The sequence below is a fragment of the Heterocephalus glaber genome, unplaced genomic scaffold (assembly GCF_053883595.1).
Source record: "Heterocephalus glaber isolate CG9 unplaced genomic scaffold, H.glaber_assembly_v1.0 deba00001581, whole genome shotgun sequence".
NCBI lineage: Eukaryota > Metazoa > Chordata > Mammalia > Rodentia > Bathyergidae > Heterocephalus > Heterocephalus glaber.
This window is the reverse complement of record NW_028258361.1, coordinates 7,044-26,674: the sequence shown is the minus strand read 5'-3', so window position 1 is coordinate 26,674 and position 19,631 is coordinate 7,044. Positions and strand designations below refer to the sequence as shown.

Sequence of the window (19,631 nt, the reverse complement as noted above, 5' to 3'; positions counted from 1 at the left end):
ACTCTGAAAAAGGATATTGATGAGAATATTGTAAAATAAAAATGTCTCCTGCTCCTAAATAGTCAGAAAAACTTTTGTCAAAATAGCCATACTCATAAAACTTATAGAGATTCATGAAATCTCAATAGAAATACCAAGAGCATTCTTCACAGAACTAGAGAAAACAGTCCTGAAATTCACATGGAACCAGGAAGGATCCAGAATAACAAAAGCAATCTTGGGCAATAAGAGCAAAGCAGAAGGCCTTACCATACCTGACTTCAAGTTATTTTATCAAGCAACAGTGATAAAAAGAGCCCAGTACTGCATAAAAATAGACATATCAATCAGTGGAACAGAATATAGGATACAGAAACATCCTCAGACACATTCAGCTATTTGTTCTTCTACAAAGAAGTAAAAAGTAGATATTGATGGAGTTATAGCCTATTCAACAAATGGTACTGAGAAAATTGGCTATTTCTGGAAGAGTAAGGCTAGACCCATAGCTTTCACTGTGTACTAAACTAAAAATTGAAATGGATCAAAGGGCTAAACATTAAAACATAAACATTGAGCCCACTGGGAGATAAAATAGGTAAAACACTTGAAGTCATAGGTGTAGGCAAGGACTTTCTGAACAGAACTTCATTTGCACAAGAAATAACTGAAAGAATCAACAAATGAGATAACATCAAATTAAAAAGCTGGTGCATAGCAAAGTAATTAATTAGCAGAGTGAAGAAACAACCTACAGAATGGGAAAAATTTCTGCTAACAATTCTTCAAACAGAGGACTAATATCTAGAATATATGATGAACTCAAAAATATCAGATCACCTAAAATAAAAAATCCAATCAAGAAATGAAATGAGTAGACAATTCTCAGAAGAATTACAAGTGGCTAATAAACATATGAAAAAAAGTTCATCTCTGGCTATTAGAGAAATGCAAATTAATACAATGGTAAGATTTCTTCTTATACCAGAAAGAATGACAATCTTCAGGAAGTTAAACAATAACAAACGTTGGGCATGGCTGCAGTGAAAAAAAAACCTTCCTACAGTGTTGGTGGGGATGTAAACTAGTACAATCATTATAGAAATCAGTATGGAGATTTCTCAAAGAACTAAAACTAGAAATTCCATGTGAACCAACTCTTCCCCTTCTAAGTATCTCTTATGTCTTTCATCTATAAGTTCCCCCTGTACCCTCATGCACTCATAGGTAGAGCTTGAAAGTAGATGGATCTAAGGTGTGTGATATTGGATTAAGGTTTAGCATAATTCTGAATGTAGCTAATGGAAGCTTCACTCTGGGTATGGATGTCACCAATCGGTAGGCTTACAACCTGGCAAGATTATAAAGAGGAAGGTGTGCAGCTTGCTGCTCACTGGCTTTTATTTGCCATACCATGAACTGTTTCTCTTCTGTGATGCCCCTCTTCTATGTGACCTTGCCTTGGAGCCAGCCAATGATGGACTGAAATCTCTGCAAACTTACCTGAAATAAATTCTTCCTCCTTTAACGTGTGGGTGTCAGGCATTTTGGTCCAGCAACAAAAAAGTAACTAAGACAATATCTTTCCCAAAGAGCTAAAGACATCATATCACAGTGATACTTGCATACCAATATTCACAGCAGCACAATTCATAAGAGTTAAATCCGGGGAGCAGCCTCTATGCTCATCAACAGATGAAGGGATAAAGGAAATGTGGTATCTATGCATAATGAAATACTACTTGGCTATAAAGAAAGATAAACTCAAGACATTTGTAGAAAAATGGATGCATCTGGATAATATAATGTTGAGTGAATAAATCAATCACACAAGTTTCAATACCATATAGTTTCTCTCATTTGAATAAGGCAAAGTGCAGAAAAAGAGCAAAATAAAGAATTGATAAATGGAATCAAGTGGATAGATCTTTCACAAATGGAAAGGATCTAAGAGGCCAAGAGTGAGGGGAGGGGGAAAGGAAAGGGGAACAAGAAAAATTAAGATATGCCATGGACAGTACCAAATACCCACAATGAATGTAAACATTATATTTTATAAATATGAAGTAAGATTCATAATAATAACAATGAAAATGGGGAAACGTGTTTTACAGACAGAGGGAAGAGTAGGTAGGAGGAGGAAGGGGATTCTAAAAAGAAATAAGATGTTTTATGTGCATATATTTATTCCTCAAAATGAATGTATACTTCATGTCCTGCCAACATGTGCTAATACAATAAAATTTTTTTTAAAAATTGGGTGCACTGATTTCGATGTACGTACATCAATTGTTATATCTTCTTAGTGAATTGTTCCCTTTACTAATATGTACTGATCTTTGTCTCATGATTAATTTTGTCTTGAAATACATTTTAGCAGTTATGAATATAGCTAATCCTCCATACTTTTGGGTTGTTTGCTTGGAATGTTGCTTTATATGCTTTCAGTTTCAATCTTGCTACTGAGGTGTATTTCTTGCAGGCAGCAGAGCATTGGACCTTGTTTTTAGTCCAATATTACAGTCTGTCTTTTAAGCCCATTTACATTCACTTACATTTTGTTGTTTTTCTAATGTTTGATTCTTTCCTGATTCTCAATAGCTAATCTCTTCTTATTTGTGTAGTGTTCCTTTAACTATCATCTGCGATGCTGGCTCAGTGGTCATGAATTTCTTTAGTTTATGTTTATTTTAGAGGGTCTTTATTTCTCCTTCAATTTTGAGGATAGCTTTGCTAGATGCAGTTATCTAGGTTGGCAGTGTTTTTTCCCCCCAAGGCTTGAAAAACATTATTCTGCCCTCTTTGCCTTTAGAATTTTTGCAAAGAAGTCTGCAGTAATTGTTATGGGTTTGTCTCTAGAAGTGACTTGACATTTCTCTCTTGTAATTTTCAATATTCTTTCCCTGCTCTGTACTCTTTACATTTTAATTATGATATGACAAAAGGAAGTTCTTTTCTGGTTAAGCCCTGTTCAGGGTTCTAAATGCCTTTGTACCTGAATGTCTATATATTTTGGAAGTTTTCTGTTATTATCTCATTAAATAGATTTTCTATGCCATTAATGTGAACCTTGGCACCCTCTTCTGCAAATTTCATAAATTTGATCATATGTCCATGACAGGGCAGTCATTTATTTGTATGTCTCACTGCTAGGCATCTCTGACTTGAATTTGATCATTCCTGCAAGCTTGAATCAATAGTGGTACATGCATGATTGTCCCATTGGGTAGATTCTACAGCTTCTCATGAGATCTTTGGTTATAATAATGCAAAGGAAGTTATTGATTTAGCAGACTGAATGACATCATAGTATAGTTCCTTAAGAACAACTAACATTAAAATGATATAACTGGGCATGGTGGTGCATGACTGTAATCTCAGCACTTGGGAGACTGCGGCAAGAGGATTGCCATGAGTTTGAGGCCAGCCTGGACTACATAGTGAGTTCAAGGCTGGCCTGAATTACATAGTGAAACCCTGTCTCAAACAAAACAAAACAAAATAAAAGGTATAAAAATTGTAGTACAGCTAATTTGTGGTGCAGCAGTTGTAAACACATATATAGGAAATGAGGTACTTGTAAGATTTCCATGTTAAAAATTAGAGCATTAAAAAAAAATTAGAGCATTAATTATTGAATAGTTTTATTCATGAAAATAAATTTTTTTAATTTAGTGAAATAAGTAAATTTGTTGATTGTTATAGTAATTTTAATTGGTATGAATAGTATTAGTTAATGTTTATATTTGGGCCAAAATTAATCAGATTCAAGCAACTAGCTAGATTTGGTTCATTTATAGACTTTTAAAGAATTTTATTAATAGAAAGACTGATAAAAGTGATTAGATTCATTTGTACCGCCAGAGGTAAACAACCCAATGGGACAGTCATGCATATACCACTGGTGGTTCAAGCCAGTGGAAACATGTTAACAATTTCCCTGATTTCTTACATGTTTTGTTCATAAATTTGTAGTGTTTCTTTTTTTTTACTAGCATCTGAATAAAACAATTCCTATATTTTCTCTTTCAGCCCTGAAATTCTGCCTTCTGCTTGATCTGGTCTATTGGTGAAGATTTCCACTGAGTTTTTTACATGACTTATTTCACTTTTCATTTCCAACATTTCCATTTGATTCTTCTTTAGGATGTACTCTTTGTTGAATTACTCCTTCACGTTCTGGGTTGTCAGCCTTAATACAACAGACTTCATTCAACAGTTTATTTGCATCTTTTTTGAAGTTATTACTCATTTTAAAAATCAGTCTTTTGAAGACTTCTAGACTTAATTGACAGATTCAGTAGAGTAGCTGAATACAAAGTCAACATTCAAAAAACAATAGCCTTCCTGTACACAAATAACAGACTCACTGAGAGAAATTAGGGAAATAATTCCTTTTACAATAGCATCCAAAAACTGAAATATCTGGGAATCAACCAAACGAAGCAAAAGACCTCTACATTGAAAACTACAGCACTCTGAAAAAAGAGATCAAAGAGGATATAAGAAAATGGAAAGACATCCCTTGCTCCTGGGTAGGAAGAACCAATATAGTGAAAATGGCCATACTTCCAAAACTACTATATAGATTTAATGCAATGCCAATTGAAATTTCAAAAATATACTTCACAGAACTATAGAACACAATTCAAAAATTCATTTGGAACCAGAAAAGACCTAGAAGAGCAAAAGCAATTCTAAGCAACAGAGACATGGCAGGGGTATCACAATTGCAACTTGAAACTATACTACAAAGCTACTGTGATAAAAACAGCAGGCTACTGGCAAAGAAACAGACCTGAAGATCAGTGGAATAGATTAGAAGATGTAGAAACAACTCCAGACATACTCAGCCACCTCATCTTTGAAAAAGGAGCCAACCACCATCATTGGAGGAAAGATAGCCTCTTTAATAAATGGTGTTGGAAAAACTGGAGTTCAACCTGACAAAGATTAAAACTAGACCCATATCTATCACCATGCATTAAACTAAAATTGAACTGGACTAAAGATCTAAACATTAAAACAGAAACACTAAATTTGCTGGAAGATAAGTTAGGTAGAACTCTCGAAGACATTGGCATAGGAAAAGACTTTATGAACAAAACCTCAGTAGCACAGGAACTAGCACAAAGAATCAACAACTCGGATCTCATCTTATTAAAAAGCTTCTGCTCTGCAAGAGAAACCACCAACAGAGCTAAGAGACAACCTACAATGTGGGAAAAAATTTTTAGCAGCTGTACCTTAGACAAAGGACTACTATCTAGAATATATAAAGAACTGAAAAAAATCAGACCCCCCAAATTCTAAGACCCAATTCAAAAATGGGCATCTGAAATGAACAGACATTTCTCAGACAAAGAAGTAAACGCATCAAATAAACATATGAAAAAAATGTTGAACTTCACTGGTCATTCGAGAGATGCAGATGAAAACAACACTGAGATTCCACCTCACCCCAGAAAGAATGGCTGCTATCAAGAAATCAACAAATAACAAATGCTGGCAGGGATGTGGGGAAAAAGGAACCCTTCTCCATTGTTTGTGGGAGTGCAGACTGGTGCAACCACTGTGGAAATCAGTATGGAGATACCTCAAAGAACTAGGACTACAGGTCCCATTTGACCCAGCTATTCCCCTGCTGGGTATCTTCCCAAAAGAATTAAAAGAACCATACAACAGCGATATATGTGCACCCATGTTTATAGTGGCACAGTTCATAATCGCTAAAGCTTGGAAACAACCCAAGTGCCCATCCATCAAACTGGATAAAGAAGATGTGGTTTTTTTATAAAATGGATTACTACTCAGCCATAAAGAATGAGAAACTAGAAACATTTATAGCTAAATGGATGCATATTGAGACCATACTCTTAAGTGAAATAGGACCCACATATGTAAATACCGAATAGTTTCTCTAGTGTGAGAAACTGAAAGTATAAATAAGGATTAAGATGAATAACTGATAATTTGAAATAGGAAGAAAAGGTCCAAAGGGGGAGGAGAAGTGGTAGGCAAAGGGGAAAGGAAAGAAGGGAAAGGAAAAATTATGAGAAAAGAAAAAAATGGAAACAAACTATGTAAATAGGGAAGGGTGCACAGGTAATGGGGAAAAAAGAACCAAGATGCATCATGTACAGGTACATGATAAATGTAAATGATAAATGTAAATGTATTGTATACCTAAAATGTACCAATAAAAGAATTTAAACAAAAAAAATCAGTCTTCTGAATTCTTTGCTATTTTACCCACTTTGATATCTTTACATTCATTTGCTGATGAGTTATAGATGTTTGCTTGCTTCTTAGCACCACTCAACAAGGAGAAAAACTTGCAATAATATTAATGATACAAAAACAAAGATGTTGATATACAGTAAAAACCAATTAAAAGCAACAACTATACCACCATTAATAGAAATCAATAATAAAAATAGAGTATAAACTAAAGACATGATAAGGATTAAAAGTAATAAGAAAAATGAAGGGGTGGGAAAGAAAAATAGAAGAAAATGTATAATTTTAAAAAGAAAAATGGAATATGCGTAGTGATCCTGTAATCCTAGCATTCTGAAAAGTTGAGACAGGACGATCACAAGTTTAAACCCAGCTTGGGCAACATAGCAACTTAGGAAAATCTTGTGTCAAAATAAAAATGAGCTCGGGTTGTGGCTCAGTGTGGAAGCCCTGGGTTTATTCTCAGAACCATCACACCTCCTTGTAAGAAAGAAGGAAAGAAAGAAAGAAGGAAGGAAGGAAGGAAGGAAAGAAAGATAGAAAGAAAGAAAGAAAAAAAAGAAAGAAAGAAAGAAAGAAAGAGAAGTAGTGTGAGGAGAAAAAATAAAATAAAAATCCAATTAAAGAATTTAAAAATAAATAGAATTAGGTAAAAATAAAAAATAGTAAACACCCATGAAAAGGAAAAGAACCCAAAAGTGAAAGCAAAAAGAACCCCCACCACCAAAAAAAAAGACAAGAAAAGAGAAATGAGTCCAAACAACTTCGCCACACTGAAGTATTTGGATAGACAGATGCTTTCTATGACCTATAGTGTGAGAATCCACCAGATATGAGGGAAGACTAGTGAGTCCAACTAGGACCTGTTCTGTTTCCATGCCCATTTAACAGGCTGTTGCTCTGTGAATGCTGAGTCCTGTCCTGCCCTTTCCACTGTGGAGGATCAGTCAGTGGTATGTTGCTTGCCTCAGGGCTGTATTCCCTTCAGAGACTTTTAGTATTTGTGTTCTCCCGTGAACCCTAAGCACCAGTATCCCCAGTTAGCTTTATTGGCCTATGAGCTCATGAGGTGTCCCACTTACTCCAGAGGCCCCTTTGTCCATACATCCAGGGACATGGCAAACATCCAACCAGAGGCATATCCCTGATTATATTGGTTGCTGGGGGGAAGTAGACAGACCACTGAGTTCTTCACTGAAAGGAGGCAGCAAGGGCAGCCAATATATCCATTCATCTCAATCACAGCACTTTCAGACCCAGGCCCCTCAATAAGCCACATGTGATGGTCCTGGCTCCTCACCCCTGGCTTCTCTTCAGCCTGAGCTCCCCACTGATTAAACTTTTCAGGGTCCTGCAAATTAATATTTTCCTTTCCAGGACTATCCCTTGTACCTGTCTCTCACCTACTCACTGGCAGGGTGGTCCTAAAGATCCTGAAGTGTGGTTATTCTGACATTTCTGATTCCTGGAGTAGTTCGATCTTAAACAATAATCTTCCTCTCAAAGTGGCTCCTGCTTACATCACCCCCACATATGGCAGGCACTGAGGTGAATTTCTTCTCCAAAGATTGCCTGCCATGTGGGAAGAGTCACTATCAGGGTACATCCAGCCACTGAACTGCAGCTTACGATAACCATGTGTTTTTCCCAGGGGTAGTGCTGCCAGCCCACCTTTTATCACTGAGGATGCTGGCCCTCTGTGGGCTTACCTTGTCCTTGTGGAGAGCCTCCCCTCTCCCTGCCATCACCACCTCCCGGAGCCAAGGTTATTGTTTCAGACTGCTGCATTCTTTTTTCTATATTTTTTATGTTTCATTCTTTTTCTACATTGTCTTATGTTTCTCCATGATTTTTAATTTTCTTATTTGTTCTTTCTTCATTCTTGGAGTTCTTTATCATACTGAGGAAATTCACTTCTATTATGTTTCCTGAGAGGTGTTTTTTGTTTGTTTGAATCATGACAGGAAGCTTGTCAAATGCCTTTTCTGCTCAATTTAAATATTTGTATGTATGTTTTTCTTTTTGTTCTACTAATGGGGTATGGTACATTGGCTTTCTTATGTTCAACCACTGTTGTATTCCTGAGCTATTTGTCACTTTGTTATGGTATATAATGCTTTTAGTATACAGTGGAGTTTGGTTTGCCCTTACATTTTGAGAATTTTTGTCTCTATATTCATAAGCAATATTGGATTAATTTTCTTCCTTTATTGTGGCAAAAGCATGTAACATAAAATGTATCATATAAACTCCTTTAAAATTTACAGCTTAATAATTACAAATACATTCATATTTTAGTGAAACAGATCACCAGAACTTTTCTAACTTGTAAAATTGTATTTCTATACCCATTGAACAACTGCCCTTTTTCCCATTCTCCCAGCCTCCAGTAACCATTATTCTTTCTGTTTCTATGAATTTGACTACTATAGATATTTCTTATAAATGGAATCATGCATTATTTCTTTTTGTTACTGATTATCTCACTTAATATTCTCACCATTCATCCATGGTGTATCATGTTATTATAAACAGATAAGTTTGGTAAAAATATAGGCAGTTAGACAAGACTAGACCTTTAAGGGAGTCAGTACAAAAGATGAGAACACATTATAACTTGGCTAGTGGGTCTTCTGTCAAAGGCCAGGCCTCAAGATAAAGACAAAATGACCAGGCCTACATGCCTCCCCAAGGGATAAGCAATAAATTGAAGATTATACTATAAATGATATCATCTGGTACAATAAAGTCAAAATAGATGTCAGTCACCCAAATGGATAACCAGGAACTCCTCATCTATCCCTTCCTAAAAAGGCCTTTGTTCTTTCCATGTACACTTGCTACATGACCTGTTTTCCTATTAGATCAGTGTTACCTAGCAGCCATAATTATAATCTTAATGGTTGATCACAGTTTTAACCCACATTGTAGCCACCTCATGATTTTGTATCTACCTCTTGATTTTGCTCTATAAAGCTTCCTATGTGAGGTGGGGTCCACAGCATCCCACTTTCAGGTCCCCTCATGTCTCTCAGGAGATATCTTTCTCAATAAATCTTTCCTACTCTTAACCTCCGTTGTTCCTTAGAATTCATTCTTCCATTTGTGGAAACAAAAACTCAGAATATCTGATAACTAGTAGGTTGGGAGTTATACTATATCCCCTATATCATATTTAGGCCCCAGCAAGATAATTGGAAGGAGGTAAGAGTTTGATTTTGTTTCATGGATTCTGGATTGTAACTCATAAATTGTGATCCTTGTTTGTTAATTGGTTATGCTTTGAATTTTTATGTCTTGTATTTTTTACATATTAATTTGTGTTAAAATGATGATAAATTTAAGTTGAAAACATATGAAGATTATGATGTTTCTTTGATGGGACATTTTATTTTTGCAGGCAAGATCTTATATTCCTGTTTTGTATATGCTGAATTTGGACTTACTAGTTGCTAAATTTACTAGTGTTCATTGATTGACCTGTTTCACTTGTTCTGACTGTTGTGGTTTGTTGTCTTATTTTAGATAGTGGTGTTAGAGAAAGGTAATGTTAGAGCATCCCCTAGTGGACTTTGATAATAACCAAAATGTGAATTTATGAAATGTAAAATGGATCTTTTAATATCTAGGAAATATTCATGCCTATTAATAAATCATGGGACTCCAAATACCCGTTAAAAGGCAATAGCACAGCAGCTGTTCTTAAGATTTAGAGGACAGGTTTTACTGGGACAATCTTGCCTGATCCTTCCCTACACTCAGTCTGTTCTGCCTGTTTCCTCTCAGGTCTGATCTTCTGCTGGTGAGGAGGCAATCTTAGCTCCTGAGATTCCCCACCCTTTCCTTTCCAGGCTGAGGGTGGAAACTCATGGACAAATTGTCTACATAACTCACTGTGAATATGAGAAAAAAAGACTTCATTTTCTGATCTCATTTCTGATCTTTTCCTGTCACTTTGTACTTTCATTTCTGATCGCACGTTTCTGCTAAAGATTAGAGAAAGAGGAACTCTGAACTGTCTAAACCTTTTCCTCCCATCCAACAATGAAGAACTTTTAAGTTAAGCCCATAAAAATGAGTGCTTATTAATGCCAAAGAAAGGGAAGTCATCTTAGAAAAGGAACACATTCCCCATCTCTGGGTTAGATGAGATATCAGAATTTTGCCTCTCCAAGAGAACACATGAAAGCAATGTCCCCTCTTAGTTTTCTGGACACATTCTCCCAAGTAGGGGAAACTGAACCTAAGATACCATGGAAAGAAATGACCGACTTCTAGGTGAAAGCAGAAGGAGCTATTTCATAAAGCACTGTATTTAAGGGACCAAAACACATTCATTTTAAGGGAGGCTACCAACCTCCTCACTCTCTCTCCCCTCCTAGTCCTGGTTCTCATCATTTATGTGTGTAGGAGAGGGAAATACTTTTATTAATGTGTAAGTTGTGGTTGCTGGACAAAGAGTATAGGTTTTAACCTGTGAGTTTTATAAGTGTGTTGCAGATACAGAGATATAAAAATTTTAGAGTGGATTTTGAGTAAAACTTAGCCTTGTCTTCCTGCTAAGGAAGATTGATTAGATGATAAGGTAGACAGTACATTTGTGTCTTAGAGGCTTCTTTGCCATAGGACCCAGGGGAAGATTTTTCTGAGCCATTACTTGCCTTTATCTCTCCAGAGGTGATCTCTTTCATAGGCTGAGAGTGTGCCAATGACTCCCACTTTGTCCTTTGATTTCCCCCCCCCCACTCTCTTTCAAAGAATTAGAAAGCAATTGTTCAAGTCTCATAATTATTGGTTTAATTTTGGTAGCAATCCCTCCTTCCTTAAACATGACTGTTATAGCTAGAGTCAGTTGTAGTTTGTGTTTTTTGGAAACACATGCTAGAACTAAGAGTGTGAGTTACCAGAAAAGGTAGGAGCATGCATCAATAAGGGTGCCTAATCTGACCTGACCTATCTTCTTCTGGTCACTCTCCAGATAGCAGCCACCTGCTCTGGATCAGGTCACCTCAGAGGACACCTTGAAAGGATATATGAACCAAGTGGAGATTAAAAGGGACACCTATTTTCTCCTTGTTGTTTTGCAGATGGAAAACTCAATGTCAAATTCTCATACTCCTTTAGAATGTACTCTGAAACTCTAAAAATTGTTCGACCCTCACCTATTGAGAAAGAGCTGTTTAATATTTTTCTGCACCCATTTGCCTACCCCCTAGAGACAAAATAGGATACAGAGAGAAGTATTGATGATGATACTATTTTACAAGTAAAATTATACTATAAGAGAGAGGGGAAATGGTCAGAATTACCTTATGTTAAGACGTCCTTTGCATTAAAAGACAATCCTTACTTGTGTTCAAAGTGTAAATGTAAGCCACAGAAAAACCAGACACCTACAGCCCTTAAGGCACAATTGGATGCATCTACTATTGCTGAGCCTGAGGTTCCCCTCCCTTGCCCTTCAGATACTAAGGATGAGGTTTCCAAGACAACCTTAATTAAAGCCTCACCTACTATTCATAAACCTAAGGTTCCCCTCATTTGCCCTTTAGACTGTAAAGATGAGGCTTCCAATCCACTATTAATTGAAGTCTCTACTGGATTATATCCATCCCTATCTGATTTTGTTCAAGCTCCTCAAAGAGTGTATCCCTTACAGAAGGTGGGTGGAGAATTTGGTTCTACTCCTGTCCATATGTCCTTTTCACTCAGTGACCTCAAACAGATCAAACAAGATCTGGGAAAGTTTTCAGATGACCCTGATAAGTACATTGAAGTCTTTAGGGGACTTATTCACACCTATAAACTAGACTGGAAAGATGTAATGTTACTCTTAAATCAAACACTGACTTCTGATGAGAGACAAGCAGTATTACAAGCTGCTATTATATTTGGAGGTGAATATCATATTATTAATTTTAGAAGGTCAGAAGACACACAGCAACAGGAACAGACAGTTCCTACTGGAGCCCAAGCAGTCCCTATACAAGATCCCTACAGGCCTGTCAAGCAGACTGGAGTTTAGAAGAGGAAACATCTTCAGACATGTATTCTTAAAGGTGTAAGAAGGACAAGAACTAAAACTTTCAATTATTTTAAATCATCAACTACTAATCAAGAGAAAGATGAGGTCGACATGCCTCTACTCCCAGTGCAGAGGAGGAGGCTCCCAGGTTGATGTGCCACCACACCCAGCACAGAGGAGGATTCCAGGTCGATGTGCTACCACTTCCAGAGCAGAGGAGGAGGCTTCCAGATCAAGGTGCCATGGCTCCCAATGCAGAGAAGGTTTCTGTGCCAATGTACCACTACTCCTAGCACAGAGGAAGTGAGCTACGTGGGCACCAGGAGCACCCCTCCACCTGATGAAATGAGAAGCCATGTAAACAAGCCTCAAAACCAGACTTGCAGATCACCTACAGCAACCCCAAAGGGAAATGAGATGGAACATTCTGATATTCTACCACCTGGACTCCCTGAACTGGCAACAAAAGAGGATCTGGAAAAATGAAATAATTTCTCAGGTAGCAGCAGAGATTGTGCTCATAGTTGAAGACATGATTAATAAATCCAGAGAGGACACAGATTAAAAAATACAGGAGCTGAGGAACATGATGGAATCCCAACATAAGAAATAAATGGAATCCATAAAACAGATGCAAACAGATTTTCAGGAGATTAAAAACTCCATTGAAAGTCTACTCAACAGAATGAGCCAATGTAAGAACAGAAATTCAAATACAGAAGATAAGATTGCAATCAGTGACCAGGAAAAGAAAAATTGCTTTAAAATTGTAAGGGAGCACAAGAAATCAATCCAGCAGCTGCTAAATGATGCAAACAAGAATAACATAAGACAGACCAGAGTCAAGGAAGAAACAGGAGAGAGTGGTGATGACATAAAAAAACTGTTCACAGAAGTGATGGCAGGAAACTTCGTAAGGAGGGGAAAAGAACTTGACATACAGATAAGTGAGGCATCTAGGACTCCAGCTAGCCTTAATCAAAAAAAATCTACACATAGGCATATAATAGGTAGGATTCCAGAAATCCAACAGAAGAATAAAATTCTACAAGCAGTGAGGCAGTGAGAGAAAAGAAACAAATCACATACAAAGGAAAGCCCATCAGAATCACAGCCAATTTCTCAATGCAAACCCTCAAGGCAAGAAGAGCTTGGAGTGATGTATTCCAAGCCCTAAAGGAAAACAGCCTCCAACCCAGATTGATACACCCTGCAAAACTCTCTTTCAAAGCTGATGGTGAAATAAGATACTTTCATGACAAAGAGCACCTTAGGAACTTCATGAATACCAAACCAGCACTCCAAAAATTTTAGACAATATTCTAGGAGAAGACAATGAGCATCACAACCCCAGGAAGCCCAGCAAAATGAATCTATCAGACGGGACAAGAAACTAAATACAAAGGGGGAGAATACAAGAAGAAGAAAAAGTCGTGTCAATGATAAGTCAATACGTATTAGTTATAACCATCAATGTTAATGTTCTCAACTCACCAATCAAAGAAATAGACTGGCAGAATGGGTCAAGAAGCAAGATCCAACGATATGCTGCACACAAGAAACACACTTCATTAAAAAAGAAATTCATAGACTGAAAGTTAAAGGAAGGGTGGAAAACAATACTCCATGTGACAGGAACCCCCAAAAATGCAGGAGTAGCTATCTTCTTTGCAGACCAAGTGGATTTCAAGCCAACACTGATTAAGAGAAACAAAGAAGGACATTACTTCCTTGGAAAGGGAACAATCCAAGAGGAAGAGATGACAATCATTAATATATATGCACTAAACACTAGTATCCACAACTATATAAAACAAATACTAAAGGACATGAAAAATCAAATAAGCACTAATACAATAGTAGTGGGGGACCTCAATACCAAACTGTTACAAATAGATCAACTAGACAAAAAATAAGCAACAAAATACTACAACTCAATGAAACTCTTGAACAAATGAACTTAACAGATGTTTACAGAGTGTTCCACCCCAAAAAATCAAAATACACATTCTTTTCAGCTGCACACGGATTGTTCTCCAAAATAGACCACATACTCACTCATAGAACATGTTTAGTTAGTGCAAAGGAATTGAAGTTATCCCCTGTATATTATCAGACCAAAGTGCAATGAAATTAGAGATCAATAGCAAAAGAAACCACAAGAATTTCATAAACACATGGAAATTGAACAACACACTTCTGGATAACCAATGGGTCACAGAGGAAATTAAAGAAGAAATCAAAGAGTTTCTTCAATTAAATGACAATGACAATACCACATATTGGAATGTATGGGACACAATGAAAGCAGTCTTACAAGGGAAATTCATAGCAGTGTATACTCATATTAGGAAAACAGAGCGAGCCCAATTAAATAACCTGATGCTGAACTTCAAGCTTCTAGAGAAAGAAGAGCAGAACAAACCCAAAGCTCATACGAGGCAGGAAATTATAAAGATCACAGCAGAAATCAATGCAATGGAGGTTAAAAAAAAATACAAAAAGGCAATGAAGACAAGAGTTGGTTCTTCAAAAGAATAAACAAAATTGACAAACCCTTAGCCAACCTTATCAGAAAAAGGAAAGAAAATGCCAAAAGTCATGCAATTAGGAATGAAAAGGTTGAAATTACAGTGGACCCAGCAGAAATCCAGAGGATCATCAATACCTACTTCAAGAACCTATATGCCAATAAGATGGAAAACACAGAAGAAATGGACAGATTCCTAGACACATATGAATTATCAAAGTTGCATGAAGAAAACCTAAAAATTCTAAATGATCCAATATCAATTAATGAAATTGAAAATGTAATTGAAAACTTACCAACTAAGAAAAGCCCAGGTCCTCATGCCTTCACTGCTGAATTCTTCAAGACATTTAGAGAGGAACTGCTGCCACTACTGTTTAAACTCTTCAGTGAAATTGAAAGGGAAGCAATACTCCCAAATTCATTCCTGGAATCAAGAGTCACCTTGATCCCCAAAGCAGAGAAAGACCCAACCAAAAAAGAGAACTATAGGCCAATCTCACTAATGAACATAGATGCAAAACTCCTTAATAAGATACTGGTAAATAGAATGCAGAAGATCATCAAGAAGATCATACACCCTGATCAAGTGGGATTCATCCCAGGGATGCAGGGATGGTTTAATATACATAAATCAATAAATGTAATACATTATATCAATAGAACCAAGGACAAAAACCATACGATCATCGTAATAGATGCAGAAAAACCATTTGACAAAATCCAACATGCATTTATGATAAAACCCTACAAAAAATTGGAATAGACAGTCTCCACCTCAATCTGATAAAAGCCATCTACGAAAAACCAATGGTCAATATCATACTAAATGGTCAAAAACTGAAATCCTTCACACTAAAATCAGGAACAAGACAAGGATATCCACTATCACCTCTCCTGTTCAATATAGTACTGGAAACATTAGCCACAGCAATTAGACAAGAGATAGAAATAAAAGGAATAAAGATAGGAAATGAAGAAGTCAAACTGTCATTATTTGCAGATGACATGATATTCTATATAGAAGACCCCCAAAACTCCACCAAAAGTCTTCTAGACTTAATAACCAAATTCAGTAGAGTAGCTGGATACAAGGTCAGCACACAAAAATCAATAGCTTTCCTCTACACGAACAACAGACTCACTGAGAGAGAAATGGGGCAAACAGTTCCTTTCACAATAACATCCAAAAAACTGGAATACCTAGGAATCAACCTAACAAAAGAAATCACAGACTTCTTCTCTGAAAACTATAGCACTCTGAAAAGGAGACTGAAGATGATATCAGAAATGGAAAGACATCCCTTGCTCCTGGGTAGGAAGAAAATGGGCTATAGGTAGTGAAAATGGCCATACTTCCAAATCTGCTATATAGATTCGATGCAATCCCAATTGAAATCTCAGCAGCATACTTCATGAACCTTGAGAAAACAATCCAAAAATTCATTTAGAACAAGAAGAGATACAGAATAGCAAACACAATTCTAGGTAACAGAGACATGGCAGGGGGTATTACAACCCTCAACTTGAAACTATACTACAAAGCTACTTTGATAAAACAGCATGGTACTGGCAAAGAAAGAGACCTGAGGACCAGTGGAACAGATTAGAAGACGTAGAAACAACTCCAGACACACTCAGCCACCTCATCTTTGACAAAGGAGCCAAACACCCTCACTAATCTCTTTAATACATGGTGCTGGAAAAATTGGGTTTCAACTTGCCAAAGACTAAAACTAGACCTATATCTCTCACCATTCAATAAACTAAAATCAAAATGGATTAAAGATCCAAATATTAAATCAGAAATGCTTAACTGGCTGGAAGAGAGTTTAGGAAGAACTCTTGAAGACATTGGTGTAGAAAAAGATTTTATGAACAAAACCTCCATTGCCCGTGAACTTGCACAAACAATCAACAAGTGGGATCTCTTCTTACTAAAAAGCTTCTGCACAGCAAGAGAAACCACCAAAAGTATGAAGAGACAACCCACAATGTGGGCAAAAATTTTCATCAGCTGTCCCTCAGACAAAGGTCTACTATCTAGAATATATAAAGAACTTAAAAAAATCAGACCCCTCAAATTTAAAGACCCAATCCAAAAATGGGCATCTCAAATGAGCAGACATTTCTCAGACAAAGAAGTAGAAATAGAAAATTAACATATGAAAAAAATTTTCAACATCACTGGTCATTAGAGAGATGCAAATGAAAACAATGCTGAGATTCTACCTCACCCCAGAAAGAATGGCTGCTATCATGAAATCAACCAATAACAAATGCTGGTGAGGTTGTGGGAGAAAGGAACCCTTCTTCATTGTTGGTGGGAGTGCAGACTGGTGCAACCACTGTGGAGATCAATATGGAGATACCTCAAAGAACTTGGACTGGAAGTCCCATTTGACCCTGCTATTCCCCTCCTGGGTATCTTCGCAAAAAGAATTAAAAGATTCATACCTCAGTGATATATGTGCACTCATGTTCATAGCAGCACAATGTGTAATAGCTAAAACTTGGAAATAGACCAATTTCCCATTAACTGGAGACTGGATAAAGAAAATGTGGTTTTTTAATAAAATGAAGTACTACTCAGCCATAAAAAATGAAAAATTAGACATTTATAGCTAAATGGATGCACATTACGGCTCTACTCTTAAGTGAAATAAATAGGACACATGTGTAAATACTGAATAGTTTCTCTAGTGTGAGAAACTGAAAGTGTAAATAAGGACTAAAAGCTTTAATAGAAAATGGAAATAGGAAGAAAAGGGGCAAAGGGGAAGGGGAAGTGAAAGTGGTATGGGAAATGAAAGAAGAGAATGGAATTAATATGAGAAAATGAAAAAATGGAAAGTCTTTGTAAATAGGGAGGCATAGAGGGGTTGAAAGGAGGGCAGGGGAAGGGGGAAAAATGAAAACGAAGAGACACTATGTAAACATGCAAATTTCTAATGATGAATGTCTTTATATTGTATACCTAAAATGTACCAATAAAATTTTTAAAAAAGAGAAAGATGATAACCCTTTTGCCTTGTTAGATTGTTTTCAAGAGGCATTGATGCATCCCTGATTTAGTGAAAGGATAGATTATTCTTAAAGACAAGTTTATTACCCAGTCAGAGTCAGTATCAAATATTAGACAAAAGCTACAAAAGATGGCTTTTGCTCCAGATAGCTCACTTGATACTTTATTAAGAATTGCTTGCTCAATATTTTATAATCCAGACCGGAAAAAGCCAAGGGAAGAATCAAAGAGACCAAGAGAAAGTGGCTGTCTTAGTAATGTCCTTAAAAAATAGACTCTAAGTCTTATTCTCCAAGAAGAGCTCAATGACTAAACTCACCTGCTACCACTGTGGAAAGACAGGCCACCTTAGGAGGTCCTGTGATAAAAACCATCATGACAAGAGGCCCCTTGAACCATGCCTTGATTGCAAAGGTGACTGCTGGAAGTCAGACTGCCTCCTGAGACAGGAGTCCGAGGGATCAGACCCATCTTACCAGCTGGTCTAGCAAGATTGAAGGGCCCCAGGGCAGCCTGCTTTCTTCCTCTGGCCAGACAGTCATCTCCACAGAAGAGCCCTTGTAATCATGACAATAGAGGAAAAAGAAACCAGCCTAGTGCTGGACACTAGCCCAGGTCTTTTAGTTCTTCTTTTCAACCCTGGCCTTCCTTCCAGCTGTCATACTTCACTAAAAGAAATCACTAGCAAGAGATAACTCCTTATTTCTTACAACCCTTAAGCTGTAACTGAGACAGCTCTCTCATCTCCCATTCCTTTTCCCCCTCCCCATTCCTTTTTGATTATGCCTAAAAGTCTAGTTCCCATCCTGGAATGAGATATCTTATTTTGTTTGAATACTGTAATATACATACATCCAGGTCAAGTACGCTGTCTCTCCCTTGTGGGGACAGAAATAAATCCCAAAATATAGAAAACTAAATGTAAAATAGAAAGAACAATAAGAGCTGCCCTGATACAAATACATCTTAAAGATTCCACTATTTTTCCTTACCAGAAATAATACCCTCTGAGGCCTAAAGTTAAAAACTATTTCCTATAATTAAAAACTGAAAGACACAAGGTTTCCTTAAGCCCTATAACAGCCCCTGCAACACTCCAATCTTGAGAGTTCAAAAACCCAATAGAGAATAGAGGTTGGGACAGGACCTCAGATGGCTAAGTGAGACAGTAGTGCCAATTCACCAAGTGGTACCAACCCATACACTCTCCTCTCACAGATCCCAGAAGATGCTGGTTGGTTCTTAGTGTTAGATTTAAAAGATGCCTTATTTTATATTCCTTTACATACAGATTCAGTTTCTTTTTGCCTTTGAAAACCCTCACAACCAGACCTCTCAATTGACTTGAACTGTGCCTCCTCAAGGTTTCAGGGAAGGTCCTCATTTTGGGGGCAAGTGCTTTCCCATGATTTCTCGTGTTTTAAAATTTCCCAAGTCACAGTCCTGCAATATATAGATGATAGACTGTTATGTGCCCCCTTCAAAGAGCTCTCTAGCCAGGGCACTTGTGCTCTGTTAAATTTTCTAGCAGACACAGGATATAAGGTCTCTATGCCTAAGGTAAAACTCTGTAGCCTTGAAGTAAAATACTTGGGCCTCATCATATCTAAGAGAACCCAAAGACTGGGGGAAGAGAGAATTAAACCAATACTTTCCTTCCTGAAGCCCAAGATCCTAAAACATCTTAGAGGATTCCTGGAAATTACAAGCTTTTGTTGCCTTTGGATAGCAGGTTATGGTGAGATCACATGGCCTCTCTATCAGGTAGCCCAAAATGCAGATGCCCATATTTTAACATGGAAATCTGATTCCCAAACTGCATTCCAGAAGCT

General features: G+C 37.1%; 1 protein-coding gene across 3 annotated transcripts in view; it reads left to right on the top strand.

The window, feature by feature from the left end:
- Fabp2 (fatty acid binding protein 2) overlaps positions 1–6,192 on the top strand; it is a 50,293-nt gene extending 44,101 nt beyond the window's left edge. The window contains exon 5 of one of the 3 annotated variants that reach the window (XM_087193217.1): positions 4,012–6,192. In XM_087193217.1, the coding sequence (XP_087049343.1) occupies positions 4,012–4,036 (25 nt within the window). In that variant the 3' untranslated portion in view covers positions 4,037–6,192. The remainder of the gene's footprint in view (positions 1–4,011) is intronic. The other 2 variants (XM_087193219.1, XM_087193218.1) reach the window with 2 other exon arrangements.
- Positions 6,193–19,631: the final 13,439 nt, after the last annotated feature.